Source organism: Crassostrea angulata, chromosome 1 (assembly GCF_025612915.1).
Source record: "Crassostrea angulata isolate pt1a10 chromosome 1, ASM2561291v2, whole genome shotgun sequence".
In the NCBI taxonomy this organism is placed as follows: domain Eukaryota; kingdom Metazoa; phylum Mollusca; class Bivalvia; order Ostreida; family Ostreidae; genus Magallana; species Magallana angulata.
Window position 1 is genome coordinate 53,993,594 of NC_069111.1, and position 18,067 is coordinate 54,011,660.

Here is an 18,067-nt window from a genome sequence, read left to right on the forward strand (position 1 = left end):
CCTCTGTCAAGTTGGAAGGCAGTTACTTAAATAATAAAATGCCTTCTTTGAAGATTCATGCGGGACATGATGGTGGTGACATAGCAAAATAAGGCTTATAACGTGGGATATGTAAAAATAACAAAGATCTGCAGTGATCTCTACCATCGTAACCCGCATGAATCGTCAAAGAAAGCATTTTTATTAACCGGGTTTTCCAACGGAAAAATCCGGTTATGAAATGGGCAGGCGGCCGCCAAAAGGGTACCCTCGTTGTACGGATAACTCCTACTGTTTTCAGCATATTGCTAGGATTTTGATTTCCGATAATTCATGAAAAAATCCAGCTTTTGAACTTGGTCATTTTTTGGCAAAATATTGCATATAGGGTACTCCATTTCACTGGATACGGGTTGACATGGATTATGGAAACAGTTCACATAAATGAAAACCTGGTTTGCTGTCGCATTGACAGCTTTTCACTTGTTAAAACAATAAAATACTTTCTTTGGCGTTTCATTCGGGATATGGAGGTAGCGACATTGCAGAAAAACGTGGGTTGGGCAATTTTTTTTCCTGCAATGATCATAACAGGCATGAATCAGTTTATTGTTTATGTTAACATCTTTCATTTAACTTATTAATAAATTGATTATGAAAAGTTAGTAAAATTCACTAAATTACTGTTAATGTACACAAGTAGGTTGGCTAAAAGAAACGGCCAACTCGTCTCCTGTGAAATTTGGAGTCTGATATCATGATTATTTTCGTGCAGTCCGTGATTTTTCTTAGATTGCTGTAGGTTTCGACCAATCGATAAACAGGGCGTGTCAGTTTCAGCCGCTGTAGATTTCGACCAATCGATAGTTTCTATAGAGCTATGAATTATAACTATAAGTTTCCGTAAGAAATAGAGGGAATAATACCTGGTAGATGTAAATATATTGTTTAAATATATTTACATCTTTCTTACAGCGAAGAGGTAGAGCGCATTAATATACAATTTCGACTACTACAGATACCATTTTTGTAAACATCATATATTTTTAATATTAAACAATATTTAAATTCTAATTAAAAGATACTCAAATTACTCAATCGGGTTAAAACAGTCTTAATTATATTACACATCATTAAAATTTAAGATGTAGGAAAAATTTAGGATGCTATAAAAAGTTAGATATTTGAGTATTAGAACAACTTTAAACCAAAGAAATCTGATTAAAATTGTTCTACCGGTATTGTAGTATACGATTACTTAAACAATAAAATGCCTTCTTTGGTGATTCATTCGGGATATGAAGGTAGCGACACTGCAGACAAAATACATCACCCGCGTTAGTGGGTTATGTAAATTTTTTCTGCAATGATCGCTACTTTCATAACCCACATGAATCATTAAAGAAAGCATTTTATTTTTTATATTAAAATCTTTCTTTTAACTAATTAGTAAATTGGGCGTATAAGTAAGTAAAATTCACTTAATTACTGTTAATGTACATAAGAACGTTAACTAATAGAAACAGCCAAATCATCAGTCTGACACCGTCATGAATATTTCGTGCAGTCCGTGATTTTTCTTAGGTACATGTAGTTGTAGGTCTCGACCAATCAATAAACAGGGCGTGTCAATTTCAGTGGTCACTTTCTTGTCAGTTTCAGCAGCTGTAAATAAACGGGGCGTGTATATTTCAGTCTGGTTGTTTCTATAGAGCTATTATACTGCTTTGAAACGCCCCCTCTACCGCTTCAGGTTTCAATACACATCCCGAAATTGAAAGTCTACGAAGATTTTGCATTGCAACAGCCATTAATAAGCCAGGATGATAACGTTGAAAAATTGCGCGATGTATTCCGAGTGTATTCCGAATGGAGAAAAGATGTAAACATTCCCCATTATAAATCTCCGTAAGGAATCTGATTTCGTTCCTGTGAATTTCCTGAGTGGAAAGGGATAATTGTTCAATGAAGATACATGTATCTTAGATATATTCCCTTTTAACGATTTCAACTGTATTTCTTTCACAGGTATGTGTAATTTTATTAAAAATCATCAAAAAGTGATGGAAGCAATAACTTGGGACAGACTATAACTATAAGTTTCCGTAAGAAATAGAGGGAATAATACTTGGAAGATGTAAATACATTGAATTAATTTTGATTTGACGTGGTCTTTGGACTGAAAATTAGGCCAATATTTCAATTTGTGACTTTTCTAACGCATTCATGTACATAGCCATATATATTGATCCATAAACAGATCTCTTCCATAACACTGCACTCTGTTTAAACTTACAACCATTGCATGATGCTGGAAGTTATCACAGTTTAGAATATCAATGTACTTTATGCACAGTACTGTATATTCATTTCTCGATGCAGGTTTCCTGAATTATGACAAATTAGCGGATACAGACACCATAATAAAATCAGTTCCTAGTTTTCGGAAATGGTACCTGCATCTATTTTTAGTAAAAGGTATTTTCCATTCAGCCGCGGGTGTTGGTGAAATAATGGGAAAAGCCGCTACACCATTTTAGTAAATGTAAAATGTTAGAACAATTAACAGATTAACTAAATTTTATTGTACCGATGATTAGTACGTTAGGTAGAATTTGAGTCTAACATGACTATTTCGTGCAGTCCGGTCCGCGATTTGATGTAGGTTGAAGGTTTCGACCAATCGAGCGTGTAGATTTCGGTCCTGTCAGTTTCATCAGAGCTATGAATTGCAATCCATTTCCGTACGCAATGGAGGGAATCGTACTTGATGGATGTTGATAAGACCAAAGAATCGAATATAGTCACCCGTCACCGAAAGGTTAGCTATCGGTACACGAGCACTTTGACATATATACCTGTCCATTACATCTAGGTTACCCGATGAGGGTCCCTCTATATTGAACCCGTGCTTTATCTGTACCCACCGATAAAGGACACCCACAAATCCTGCTTATTGTGAAGATACATGATATTTTTTATATAGATGGTCGGTTATTATTCGAACTCATCAAATAGTCCTTTTCGGCAACTAAGGTTTTATCCATTCTTATTCTAAAAATAAAAAGAGATAAACATTTCTATTTTTTAAAAAATTATAGATATTTTTAATATATGTAATTTGTGATTTGCCCTAAAATTCTTCCAAAGAATCTGGTATGTTTTATTTCACACTCACCGCGTGTTTACTATCAAGCCTTATGTCTTTGGAGAACTGATTCTTCAAAATGTCTATTTAAGGAATAAGGAATCATTCTTTGAGTATTATGAGGAGATAATTTCGGTTGGGGCGATGAAGGCGATGAATCCAATGAAGGGCTTTATGATAGATTTGACCACGCTCCGACCAAAATTAACACCTAATAATATTCAAAGAATGATTCCTCATTACTTATATTTATATTATCTCCAATTTGTACGCTTTAAATCAACATTATTTTAAAACCACTATTTTTTTTTATGTAGCACATGCTATGTATTACTACGCGGTGCAGACAATACGTTTTTTCGGTTATGCTATAAGACATGCCCATTTTGTGTCGCTCATGTTTTATAAAGTTATTGGGTTATATGGTTCAAAATTGATTCGTAATGTTATCACAGACAAAGACAGTTGAAAATGTAAATATTACGAGGTTACGGATGCTGGCACCTAGCCTTTATTATTGCATACTAGTTGACTAGATAGTGACTATGACATTTCATCTGAGTCGGACCAATTCGCTCCTTGGTGCATTACGCCAATATCATAATGAGCGTGCATGTCTCGTGATCATGCTTTAATGAAAAAAAATATATTCTAAACGTATGTAATTGACTATTTTTATTAAATGAAAATTGTAGAAGCATAGAAAGCTACGTTAATTGTAAGCTACCTTAATATTACTGCATGATGTCAGGGAATATATCACTGGGCAAATTTTTGAAAATTGCACAATGTGGATTTGTCAAGTTTTTGTCGTAGATTTGCCCAGGGCATGTGTGCGTCGCTGCAGTTGGTTTTTAGACTTGCATTAAAGAATCAACCACATGTTAAATCAAATGAAAGTGCGCGTTAGATAAAATGGTAAAGGTATGCAAAACGCGTATTGAATCGTAGCTGCAGGTCTGTACATCCCAGGTCGTCCATCCGAATTTTTTTCAGACCGGGAGCTACAGACCTATAGCTAGTTGAATCGTATATGATATATTTTGCATATTTTACACCAAGCATAGTCTAGAGCAATATATCCCAGTCACCTCTTTCGTCAGTATTGTAGTTCTGAATTGTTCTTTATAGCAAGGATTTACCTTGCTCTATATGCAATACTCACACAGCAAAACAAATAGTAAGAAATTCTGTCCTTTCTATGAGAGAAGGAGAGACAACAGGTAATGTATACAGCCTTGATTGATGGCACGCGAGCAATATGATGAAAAAACTACCTGATCTCCAGGTAAAACATTTGCATTGTGCGAATAATTAGACCTGTTTGCTAAGTTATGTAAAAATTAACACTCCTTCAAAAATATTCTGTTTGTATGTTGGTCACTATACCTAATTAATTTGTTATAGCGCGCCCGGATAATCAAGTTTATTGTGTAAAGAAATTTCATAAATGGGTTCAAAAGTCAGCAAAGCAAACACTGATAGATGTGCAGTGTAGCCGAAGATAACTAGCTATCTGATATGGAGACCCCCATGTTAACAGGGACTTTATTTTATTGTGTTTTATTTGTGTTTATTTCTGGAATCTCAAGTTTAACCACATATAGATCTTGTTTGGATGTAAAACACGGTTCTAATCCTCCGAACACTAAAGATGGAGACTACCCCCTCCTTATCAAGAACAAACTCGTCACACCTATATATTGTGCAGGTAAGTCTCTCTCTCTCTCTCTCTCTCTCTCTCTCTCTCTCTCTCTCTCTCTCTCTCTCTCTGTATCTTCTTTTTACATGTATAACGCCCTCTTTAAAATTCGTGTTGTGTGTCTGTTTATGATTTGCGTTGTCTATTTAATTTATCTGTCTGTTTGTTTATAATTTGTTTTGTCTGTCTATCCGTCTGTCTTTATAATTCCTGTTGTCTGTCTTTCTGTTTATTATTCGTGTTGTCTGTCTTTTTTTGTGCTACATGCTGTCTGTTTTTAATTTTGATGTCTTTCGTTTTGTAAATTGTGCTGCGTGTCTGTCTGTTTAGAATTCGGGCTGTGTGTCTGTTTATAGGTAACTCGTGTTGTCTGTCTGTTTTTATTCGTGTTGTCTGCCTGTTGTTCGTCTGTCTATATGTCTGTCTGTTTGTAATTTGTGCTATTTTTCTGTTTGTGATTTGTGCTATGTGTCTGTTTGGTTTTCATCATATCTGTTACTTGTGCTAGTTATTCTTTTACTTTACTGCCTGTTTTAATTATATGTGAATTGCGCTATTTGTTTGTCTATTTGTGTGTAATTCATGCTGCCTGTTTTTGCGCTGTCTATTTGTCTGTGTCGCTTGCTGTCTTTTGATATTGCTTGCAATATGAATATGAATATGAAGTTAGCTCTGATCACCTGTTGTCCGTCCGTCTGTCTGTCCGTCTGTTCCTCTGTCTGTCCGTCTGTCTGTAAACTTTTCACATTTTTTTTTACGTCTTCCCTATAACCACTGGGCCAGATTAAACCAAACTTGGTATAAAGCATCCTTATGGTAGAGGATTTGAAATTGTAAAATTAAAATGGGAATCCCATAAGAAACTTTTTTTATGTACCACTGCACCAGAAGTGCCAACATTTACACCCAAGCTTGTATAAATCGTGAAGAATCAAAATTGTTATAACCGTGAACACAGGACTAATACTGGGGCTCCAAGAGGAGTTCAAAGTTTTACATGAAAATATATAGTAGAAATGTCTAAAAAATTCTTTTAAGGAACTACAATGCTACAATTTGTGAAATTCCCATGTAAGCATCCTCAAATACTGTAGATTCTAAATTGTTAAAACTGTGGCCCCCAGATTAATACCGGGGTCCCAGGAGGAGTTCAAGGTTAACATAGAAATATACTGGGGGACAACTTCCTTGAAAGACACACGGGATAGTTGTTTAGGTGAGCGATATGGCATTTTGTCTAAATGTAACTTTTTTGTGTGTATCTTGCGTTTTTGTTTGTGCGCTTTGCTATATATGAATGTCCGTATATGCCATGATATGCATGGCATCCTATGTTCATGCTTCCCGTCTACATGTACTAGCTATCCACATCTTGTGCTGCCTCTCGAAATTTTGAATGAAGATGGGGGAATAAGATGGCGCAAATGCCCATTCGGTTTAGTAGTGAAATACAATTTTGAATTTATTTTTCCTCTGTTTTTTTATTTTTAACTCTGTTCAAATATATTATAATACAAGTTTGCAAAAGCAAAATTTCTAACAATAGTCAGTTTTTAATATATTTAACAAAAAATAAGAAAAAAAGTATAATGTCGGAAATTTTGGTGGTATCGAACCCGTAACATAAAAACCCTAGATATAAAAATAAGGTTAGCTTATGTCAGGTACTCTAACCACTGAGCCATTTCAGACACAACAAAGTGGGCTTTTTAAATATCATGTGTGACTTTGGCCACGAATTACCGGACTTGTATTATTTTTTCAAAACGTTCAATTGTTGGGATATAAAATGATATTTTTAATATACAGTGGGTCATCTCTCCACGTTTTTGTTGATTGAAATCGCTTTGTTTCCAACAGACCTTAATTAGACAATGAGAAAAATATGGAGCACAGACCCACTCTATAAAAGAAAATGCCTTGAAGTTCTAAATAATGACAGTATTTGCAGGTTTTGATACTTATACGCCTGTTTGAGTCAATATATTCCAAGTATTGAATATACCTATAGGTTAAAAAGCAATGATTCGTTAAATATATATTGTTTTAAATGATTTTTTTTAAAAACATCAGATTTATTGATACTTTAATTAGCCTGTCCGACCGTGTATGGGCATTTTACACGCCTTATCCACTCATCTTCTTTATATCATTTTCAATTAGACATGGCCACCTCCATCCCAAAGGAATACCTGACCCTGAGGGCGGGTCCTAGCAACAACTACGCCTCGGTCTACGACAACATTGGTGAGTATAGCTCTCTCCATCGCATCTCAAGAGGAAGGGAAAATGGCTGCAGTTGTTAAAAAATTCGTATTTTGGTTTTACGCAATACTCATCAAGTATTTTAACTTTGAAAAGGTAAATGAATACACAAGGCATCTTCTTAGTCACTCTTAGATTTTACCAAACTTTGGAATTAAAAAAAAAATCTCTTATTATTTTGGTCAAATGATTTTTAGTATCAATAACAACATCAAACTAAGTTTTAAAGTAAGATAGTTGCATGTACAGCCGTTAAAACATATAAAATCAAAAAAAAAAGTCTGCCCTTTTTTGCATTTGTACAAGATATATATATATATATATATATATATATATATATATATATATATATATATATATATATATATATATATATATAATGAAAATTTTAAAAGAAAGAAATGTTTGCGTTTTTCCGTTCAGCTACACAAGTTATTAACCTTTTGCAAATCATACAATTTAAATTAAATGCATCTAAAAGTATTAAATATAGATTTTAATTAATTTATTTACTGACCGGGTCGGTCAATAAACGCACAACTTTGAAATATTCATAAGCACGGGATGTGACAGGCTAATTTTAGAACGTACACAAGATGTCGACGCGAAAACGTGGTCGTTTAGTTAGCAGTGGAATAATGCATTTGGAGAGAAACGAAAGAAAGAAACATTTTAAAAGAGGAAGTTGCAAAATGAGAATCTCTATTTGAAGACCACTTTGAGCGGTAGACACGTGTTTGGAAATGAATTTAAACTTAACGTTTAAATTTTACAATGAGTTTAGCGATTTCTTGCCTGTTCAGTCGAGGGGACCCAGAGGGGATAATTTTGACGTCTGTTATCAAATGTAGAAAAATAATGGTCAATTGCAAAAAAAAAAAAAGGCTCTCTTCAGTTGTTATCGACACTGATACGCAATCATCCACATAAAATGCTGATGACCATATTTGATGCAGCACAAACATTTGTTGATATGAATTCAAACAACTGTTAACAAACCTGTCGTATTACCTCGTTCACTATGCTGCTATTTTGACAATCACAACTTCTCGGACCTTTCCGGCAAGCGTTTCCGAGCTTGCATGAAAGGCCCGAGAAGTTGCGATTGGCTTTTCTGAATTTACAATTCCCGCGCACATGCGCAAATCCACCTCAAGCTTTAATTGTTTATGAATATGCATAGGTTCTGTAAACCGCCGTTATTCATTTTCAAATATTAATACTAATAAAAAAAAATTCCAAAATTTTCTATAAACTTGTTTTTCATATATCTAGTCATACTGACAAAGTTTGAGTCTTTTTTTTTCAACATCGCAAAAATGCCGTTAAAAACGGCATACAAGTATAAGTTGAAATGCAAAGTCATTATATTTGTTCATTAGCTTATAAACGCCGTGTATAGGTAAGCTGTTGTGTCCTTCAAAATTTATCATTTTCTTTTTTCTTTAGACAGTAAGTATTCACAAAGAAAAAAAATAACTTATTTGGAAGGACGGCTGACGACTTATCATTGTAGTTGTTATAGATGTGATATCTCGATATGCATATTTCAATTGACTTTCAAAACGATCTTATCGACAAACCTTTTCAGTGCGAAATTTGCTATTTAGGAAAGCTAAAAATCTCCTCTTTTCAATGTATTATCGAGCAAGCCTAGGTTAAAACATTTAACCATCATACTTTAGGGTCTTAACCACTTCGACTGGACCTTGCACAGTTTTTTTTCCCAAATTGCATTAACATCAACCATATCAACGCACTTTGAATTTTTTTTCAAAGTGCTTTGACTTGGTCCAAGATTGATGTACCTTAAACAAATTTTTCAAAGTGCATAATTGTTCAAAGTGCTTTGTAACACTGCTGCTTGGGTATTTAGATTGAATTTACCAGTATTAGTTGTTTTCGAAATCGAGTTGTTTTCAGATTATATTTTATTATTTTATCCGAGAGTCAAAAGAGCCTTACTATATTTTTGAAGGATCGTCTTCTGTGGTAACCGCATGCTCAGACGCCCGTCCCCGGCAACTGAACCCTGAGCGTGGGCGGACCGAATACAAGAAGGTCAGGCTGAACGTTGCACAGTTGTCTGTCAGCATCACAGACCAACGGTTTACCATTCAAAGGGGACCCAACGCAATTCCGTAAGTTATCTTCAATTCTCCATACACACATTTTACTAGTTTCCATAAGCTATCATATTACTTTGTTATTTTTTTCTATAAGTTATCATACCGTTTTGTTATTTCGTTTCTATAAGTTATACACTGTTATATATTTCTTCGTTTTTCTGTGTTACATGTACATGTATTATAGTGTATTGACCTCAACTGGAAAAAGTATTTTACAAAATTAATGGAATGCTATATATGTCAGAGGTTTTTTTGTATGTCTAGCTATGCCACGGCCGGGGACCACTTCACAGTCTCCCCTCAGTGTATCCCCATGGGAACGTTTAAACTGGACTTAACCGGATCTCCGTTCGTTGTCTCTCAGGAAACTCAGTGGACGTTGAACGCATCCTCTCCCCCTGGGATCTCCCAAAAACAATCCATATTCATAACAAACTCCAGTAAATAGATTCATTTCAAAATACTACTAGTACTAACGACTTCAAACTGATTCGTCTAAACAATGTAAAGACGGTACTAGTAATCACTTTACCGTTTCACCCTTTCAGCATACATCGGGTGTTTCATGGATACAGATGAGCGACTTTTGCCAAGTGCTAACTTCACTGGCGATTACGTCACTGTGGAATCGTGTGTCAAGTTCTGTAACAGCAGGGGATTCCCCTTTGCTGGGATGCAGGTAGAACAATTATATAATTCAATTTTGCATTATGCGTTTGTGTTCTCTCTCGCCTCGCTCAGCCGAACATAAATCAGTTCCTGTCCAAATACAAAAAGACAAACACAGAAATAGGATAAGACATAGTTAGCCATTTCGATAATACATAGTTCGCCATTTATTAATGTCAATTAAGTCTGAACAAAGATCATCGAATCCATAAGAGGGCTATTCAGCATCCATATATAAATTGAAGTCGAAATGAACTGCTACAGACGGACGAAGTCCTGATGGGTATTACACTCTAAAAACAGCTGGATATATTGAACAAACTTCATACAATATCTCTTAAAGGGTCATGGTCACGATTTTGGTCAAAAATTATTTTTCCGATTTTAATATCTTCGATGCTTCAAAAAGGCATTTTTAATTGGCAACCGAAATTTGAGTGTCATTTGTTGAGTTATAAGCGAGTTACAGAGCATGAAATTCTTCGCTATGTAAACAAAGCGTTTGTTTACATTTTGAACGTTGAAGTAAAAATTTCAGTTTTAAACCTAAAGCGGATGTGTTAAACGTTAGGAACTGTTTATCTATGCTTAAAATAAATCAAAAGATAGACAAACAAGCTGGAAAAGATTTTTTACTGGTATATTGAACCTATGTAAACAAAAACAGGGCACGAGCCTTGTTTACATGACAAAGAATTGTGAGCCCTGTATCTTGCTTATAACTCTACGAATGGCTCTCAGATTTTATTTGATCATTCGAAATGCATTTCTAAAGCATTGTAAATAATAAAAACATAAAAACAGAATTTGATCAAAATCGTGACCATGCCCCTTTAAAAGAAAACTAAAATTACAGCAGTAAAATCAAGGAAACTTGTAAGCTGTCGGCTAACTTTTGTCGAGTGGTTACTATTACCGATTCCAGAATCTAAATACCTCTTAGCCAAACACCTGCAATGACAATGACCATAAACTTTATCCTCATAACTGAGTTTACAGTGTAGAGAAAATACATATGTACAGTATGTACACACTACAATATATAATAGATGAAAATCATTGGTACTATACAGGCATGATGAAGGGATAACCGATATAATTTAACCAAGAGTCTGAGAGCTAACTCTCTCAAATATAGTATCTAATAGTTTACAAATATTGGTAAGTTGGTTTATGTTTGTGAAATTAAACAGTTTTTCAAATTTTACAACATTTGGATTTGTTATGAAATAATTTGGTAAACATATAACCCTTGAATTGGATATATATACATCAGTACATTTGAAAAGGTAGTGAAATTTATTGTGTTTTGATACCATATATATGTCAATCCACATTGATTTAAAGTTTTCTTAATGGCTTCGCACCATCACTACGGCAAATCACTACGGTAAACAAATTAGTGCCCTTAATCTAAAAAAGCAAAACAAAACAACTTAATTACCAATTACACTACATCGAACTTGGTCCAGTGGAATAGGTGACAGTCCACCTATTCCAAGGGACCTTGGTTCGAACAAAATGAAAAAATTAATTTGTTCTTTTTTATGAATCAGAGTATTTAAACGTTTCATCATGGGTTTATATTGTTATTCATAATACCTGGTGCCAGAAAACACCAAAATTAAAAGCCTGATTCAAAATTACATTCAAAAAGACAGACTGAAAGAATTGCTTTTCGTCATAATACATTGTCTTTAAAAGTAGAAAACAATATATAGCTATGTCATGCATGCTATGTAATTTTTAGTTTCAACATAATTATTTTGGGTGTGTAGAATTCCAGTCAATGTTTTTGTGGAGACAGCCACAATAGATACCCGAGGGCCGAGTCCGAGGCCGAATGTAACCTTCCATGTGTGGGTAATGCCAAGGAGAAGTGTGGGGGTGTGGGCAGGATTTCCGTGTATGACACGGGTATGGACGCTTAGTTAGTACTATTTTCTCTTAAACTGTTTCTGATTCTTAAAAGACATTTAGTATGTTTGCAATACTATCCTTATATTTACTGGGTCAGTTACTCAGCTTCACAATCATATTGTTTCACCTTATTTACATTTTTTATCATTACATTCGTAGTAGGAGTAAATTATCTGAGATATATATATATATATATATATATATATATATATATATATATATATATATATATATATATATATATATATATATATATATATATATATAGAGTTACGTAAAGGTCGGTGCTAACATTTTTCAATACTTCAACAAAATTGTTTGAGCACTATAAGCTAACATGTAATATATTTTAATTTTGTTACCCTCTAGGTTACCCCCAGGCGATACAGGGTCTTTGTGGGGGCTTTCCTGGGAGATGTTACCCTGCTTTGAAGGCAAAACCAGACCAGACTAGGCTTCAGCTGACCCTCATTCCTTCTCATCCTTGCCTACAACCGTAAAGTATCACACATGTACACGCCCCCTTGTACATTGTACGAGTACCTCCCCCTCTATAAATATCAACCAAAGTTTCTCATTCCAAGAAACTGGAATCTAATATCAATCAAACTCTCGGTCAACGATTTCAAACTTTGACCGGATTAGGGACTGTTGATTCATGAATAATATTCGCACTTTAACTTTTAACTTTTAACATAAAGTTGATTTGCGAACATATGTCCAGGAAAATAAAATTTGACCGATGTGCGAGTTTTTAAGACACGGCATGATCAGATGATGGTATTCTCGCCACACAAATGTATTGATACATTTATGCATTGAATGCTTGTTTTTGGATGTCGTCGGTTCAATGACACACCAAGCGGTGCAGACAAATTGAATAGCGCGCGTTAGCGCAGTATGATAATTTGTCTGCACCGCTTGGTGTGTCATAGGTAGTGTACATGTTGGTTCAAATCATGATTCTCGGGGGTAGGGTCGTGTTACAACGGTAGGGGGTAGCGTATTTACTTAAATGTAATAAGAGAAAAATCTTTTAAAATCTTTTTAAAGAATATCAACTCAAGTAATTGTCAAGATATTTCATATTTGATACAATGAAGCTGAATTGATGAAAGTTGTTGTCGCTCTGAAGACGAGCGATGTGGTGTTACTTAAATAAATTTACCTTGTCTACAGCATATATAGCTAGTTACCATTGTAAGAAAACACTTCAGACGAAGATAAATCGTTTCTTTTCAGATTGAGTCCTTGCAAGAACGAGGGGCAGTGTGAGGCCGATGGGGGGAGGGGCTACCGATGTAGATGTTTTGAAGGGTTCTCAGGCTTCAACTGTGAAGTTCCAAATAGTATGTATCTGGGTGAACAGTTTCCAAAAAGATTTGAAATCAAGAAACTTAATATACAACTCTGTTTGATATTCTTTAATTCACAAAAAGAAACCTCTTTTCAAAGATGATATTGATCGCATGTAAATTATAAGCAAGTGACAAAAAAAGAAGTTCGCATATAATAAAAATCCGTATTTTGTAGTTATTTATCAAGGTTTAGTCTGCTCGCCACAATACCAGCCGGAGACCTGTGCCTGTGATCCTGTCTCCCCTTTGCAGTGCTTTGGGGCCAGGTTTATAGGAGACATATGTCAAACTAAATCTGGCATAGTAAGATGTCTTGCTAAATTTTTGAAATCATTTGGACACCACAATGGTATTCAAATAGCTAGTTTCTCTACAGTAATATTTGTGTGTATCAATTTTTGTAGTGTACAGTGTATTTTATAGACCATGCACATGTGAAGATACGCTACTTTGGTTTCTTGGAGTAGAATTATGACTCAATAACAAGATTCACAAAAATTGCTGCTAAAACTATAGCATACATGTACATTATAGAGGAAATTCATGTTACTCGATTGCTAAATTGAAATCAATTTTTTTTAAGGCAAAGGTTGGTTGCGCTCCCAGTAACTCGTCCCACGTGTCTCTGTTCAATGTTGACGGCAGTCTTGGCCAGCAGTCAGTATCCTGTCCCCCCGGGACCAAACTAGTATGGTGCTCAGTATGGGACAAGTAAGTCTCACTCTGCATGTCTGTTTGTCTTATTATCTTATCGCATACACATATGAGCTAAAAGTTGGATGGAATTTGAAAATATTCAGCTCCAATAGTGGCCATTCTCTTTTGACCGTTCCAGTAGTGTATGGATATAAAGTAATACATGTAATCAATGTAGTAGACACGTCTTTAGGAACTTATTTGAGTGTGATTTTTCAGTGACAGAGTGAGGCCTTCCTGGGGTGAGGCAGACAATGTCCGCTACTCTTCGGGACTGTGCGCTCTCCACCATCAGTGTCTCACGTGCACTCTGCAGGCCAGGTGTAAAAGTAGGTATATATATTTGTATATAATAAGTTACTATATTTGAAAAAAAAATTACATGTAGAATCAAATAATTTAACCTTTGATCTGCTTGATGAATCATCACAAATTGACGTCATCAAATAGCATGGTAATGTCAGCATGTTTAGCACAGTATCAGTATATAAAAAAAACCAACTAACAAAATGTTTTCTCAAAGTATCGCAACACAACAAAAAAGGTATATCTTATGAATAAAAAGTACCATCATGTATCAACATGTATCAACATGTGTCGGCGAACTATTATCATACAGCGAAGCGCCATAGTGTATATCTATATTTAATTTTTAAGACGATGCATACTAAGCGGAATGTTTTATGACATTAATTTCACTACATATTTTTCTGGTTTTATATTAAATACATTACTCTTTGTTTCTTTTTTATGTACAGGAAGGTTTCAATTTTTCTATTTCGCGATATAATTTATCTCGAAATTTAACCTGTCGTTTAAACATAAGACATAATTGTATCTTTTAAGTTTTAAACTAGTTAAAATGCAGATATTTAATGTTTTAAAATAATGCTTTATTGTAAATGTTTTCTGTTTCATATGAGGCATAGTGAAGATATTTGTTCTATGTATATTTTAAGATGAGACATAATGGGAATGTTTTATGGTTTCATGTAATGTAAAATGAAGATATTGCATGGTTTTAGATGAGATATAATAATATTTTTGGTTTGTGATGAGGCATTTTGTAGATATTTTATGGTTTGTGATGAGGCACAATATATATATATATATATATATATATATATATATATATATATATATATATATATATATATATATATATATATATATATATATATATATATTGTGATTTACATGTATAAAATGCATGATATAGATATTTTACTGTTTGATTTGGGATGAGGTACAACAAGGGTTTTTTATGATTGCAGAGTATGACTGTGGCTGTAAGAATGGAGGTCGATGTCACAAAATCACGGGGGAATGCATTTGTAAGGACGGCTACTACGGAACAAAATGCGAGACGTTTGATTACTGCAGTTTCTACGAGAATGAGATGGGGTACCTGCCGTGTTACGGGGCCGGTAATCACATGTTGAATTTATATAGAGAAGCCCCCCCCCCCCATTCCGAGTCATTCTGTAGCACTCTAGCTTTTATCAATGATACACAAGAAGCTTTCCTAAAAATGACATTTCTTTTGCAGTGATGTAAGGACACCCATTCCATTTTTTTAGAACTTAAACTAACATCCCTCTGATATTAATTGAAGGTGTCCTTAAAATAATTATTCGTCACATTCGAGGCCCTTTTATATAAGAATGCTTGATGTCAAGATTGGTTCGATTGAACAAGTGGCTCTAGAAAAATAGTCAAACAGGTGAACAATTAACGTATGGATCGATGCCAAAACAAAGTTCACTTGAGATTGTATCTCAGGTGGGCTAAAAAGCATACAAAGCACGAATTCGAAATTGAAATGGAAAGGATATTTCAACTGATATGGCGCTTTTCATATGATCACTTTTTACAATGTACATACCACATCGTCATTTTATGGTGGAGTAAAACGGTGAAACATATACATGTAATACTGTCCAATTGATTCCTTGCTCAGTCTAACATGTGCACCTGATACTTTAAAATTTATTTCTAGCTCAGTAGAACATGTACACTTGATTCTGTCTAATTGATTCTTAGCTCAGTGTAACATGTACACGTGATACTGTCTAATTGATTCCTAGCTCAGTGGAACACGTACACACGTAATTCTGTCCAATTGATACCTAGCTCAGTGTAACATGTACACGTGATACTGTCTAATTGATTCCTAGCTCAGTGGAACACGTACACACGTAATTCTGTCCAATTGATTCCTAGCTCAGTGTGACATGTACACGTGATACTGTCTAATTGATTCCTAGCTCAGTGTGACATGTACACGTGATACTGTCTAATTGATTCCTAGCTCAGTGTGACATGTACACGTGATACTGTCTAATTGATTCCTAGCTCAGTGTAACAAGTGCACCTGATACTTTAAAATTTATTTCTAGCTCAGTAGAACATGTACACTTGATTCTGTCTAATTGATTCTTAGCTCAGTGTAACATGTACACGTGATACTGTCTAATTGATTCCTAGCTCAGTGGAACAAGTACACACGTAATTCTGTCCAATTGATACCTAGCTCAGTGTAACATGTACACGTGATACTGTCTAATTGATTCCTAGCTCAGTGTGACATGTACACGTGATACTGTCTAATTGATTCCTAGCTCAGTGTAACATGTACACGTGATACTGTCTAATTGATTCCTAGCTCAGTGGAACACGTACACACGTAATTCTGTCCAATTGATACCTAGCTCAGTGTAACATGTACACGTGATACTGTCTAATTGATTCCTAGCTCAGTGGAACACGTACACACGTAATTCTGTCCAATTGATACCTAGCTCAGTGTAACATGTACACGTGATACTGTCTAATTGATTCCTAGCTCAGTGTGACATGTACACGTGATACTGTCTAATTGATTCCTAGTTCAGTGTAACATGTACACGTGATACTGTCTAATTGATTCCTAGCTCAGTGTAACATGTACACGTGATGCTGTCTAATTGATTCCTAGCTCAGTGTGACAAGTGCACCTGATACTGTCTAATTTATTTCTAGCTCAGTGTAACATGTACACGTGATACTGTCTAATTGATTCTTAGCTCAGTGTAACATGTACACGTGATACTGTCTAATTGATTCCTAGCTCAGAGTAACATGTACACGTGATACTGTCTAATTGATTCCTAGCTCAGTGTAACATGTACACGTGATACTGTCTAATTGATTCCTAGCTCAGTGTGACATGTACACGTGATGCTGTCTAATTGATTCCTAGCTCAGTGTGACAAGTGCACCTGATACTGTCTAATTTATTTCTAGCTCGGTGTAACATGTACACGTGATACTGTCTAATTGATTCCTAGCTCAGTGTAACATGTACACGTGATGCTGTCTAATTGATTCCTAGCTCAGTGTGACAAGTGCACCTGATACTGTCTAATTTATTTCTAGCTCGGTGTAACATGTACACGTGATACTGTGTAATTGATTCTTAGCTCAGTGTAACATATACACGTGATACTGTCTAATTGATTCCTAGCTCAGAGTAACATGTACACGTGATACTGTCTAATTGATTCCGAGCTCAGTGTGACATGTACACGTGATACTGTCTAATTGATTCCTAGCTCAGTGTAACAAGTGCACCTGATACTGTCTAATTTATTTCTAGCTCGGTGTAACATGTACACCTGATACTGTGTAATTGATTCTTAGCTCAGTGTGACATGTACACGTGATACTGTCTAAATGATTCCTAGCTCAGTGGAACATGTACACGTAATTCTGTCTAATTGATTCTTAGCTCAGTGTAACATGTACACGTGATGCTGATTACATGATTCCTAGCTCAGTGTAACATGTACTCGTGATACAGTCTAATCGATTCCTAGCTCAGTCTAACATATTTATACGTGTAATCATGTTTAATTGATTCCTAGCTCAGTGCCATGCTGTTCCGGAAAACGGAATCCGTGCCTATGGAGGCGACCAAAGGGGAGACCACTGTGTATTTCCTTTCAGTTACAAAGACCAAATGTACGGAAAATGTATAGAAGAAAATATGGTCAGTATAGTAAATAGACTGAGCTATGCATTTTAAAATAAATGTAAAGTTTATTGTCAGAATCTTAAGAAAATATCTAATTTCCACATACAGGAATAAGGTAAAAGTTAAAATGCATCATATTTGATACGGCCGCCGCCGCCATTTCGTGATTTGCATCATGTGCAATAG

General features: G+C 35.1%; 1 protein-coding gene across 3 annotated transcripts in view; it reads left to right on the forward strand.

Moving 5' to 3' along the window:
• Positions 1-4,498: 4,498 nt before the first annotated feature.
• LOC128184628 (uncharacterized) overlaps positions 4,499-18,067 on the forward strand; it is a 52,493-nt gene continuing 38,924 nt past the window's right edge. For all 3 annotated transcript variants that reach the window (XM_052854188.1, XM_052854196.1, XM_052854203.1), the window contains exons 1-13: positions 4,499-4,838; positions 6,993-7,076; positions 9,073-9,235; positions 9,488-9,663; positions 9,772-9,902; positions 11,671-11,809; positions 12,182-12,308; positions 13,055-13,161; positions 13,346-13,473; positions 13,754-13,881; positions 14,086-14,195; positions 15,141-15,293; positions 17,772-17,896. In XM_052854188.1, coding sequence (XP_052710148.1) covers positions 4,649-4,838; positions 6,993-7,076; positions 9,073-9,235; positions 9,488-9,663; positions 9,772-9,902; positions 11,671-11,809; positions 12,182-12,308; positions 13,055-13,161; positions 13,346-13,473; positions 13,754-13,881; positions 14,086-14,195; positions 15,141-15,293; positions 17,772-17,896 — 1,761 coding nt within the window. In that variant the 5' untranslated portion in view covers positions 4,499-4,648. The remainder of the gene's footprint in view (positions 4,839-6,992; positions 7,077-9,072; positions 9,236-9,487; positions 9,664-9,771; positions 9,903-11,670; positions 11,810-12,181; positions 12,309-13,054; positions 13,162-13,345; positions 13,474-13,753; positions 13,882-14,085; positions 14,196-15,140; positions 15,294-17,771; positions 17,897-18,067) is intronic.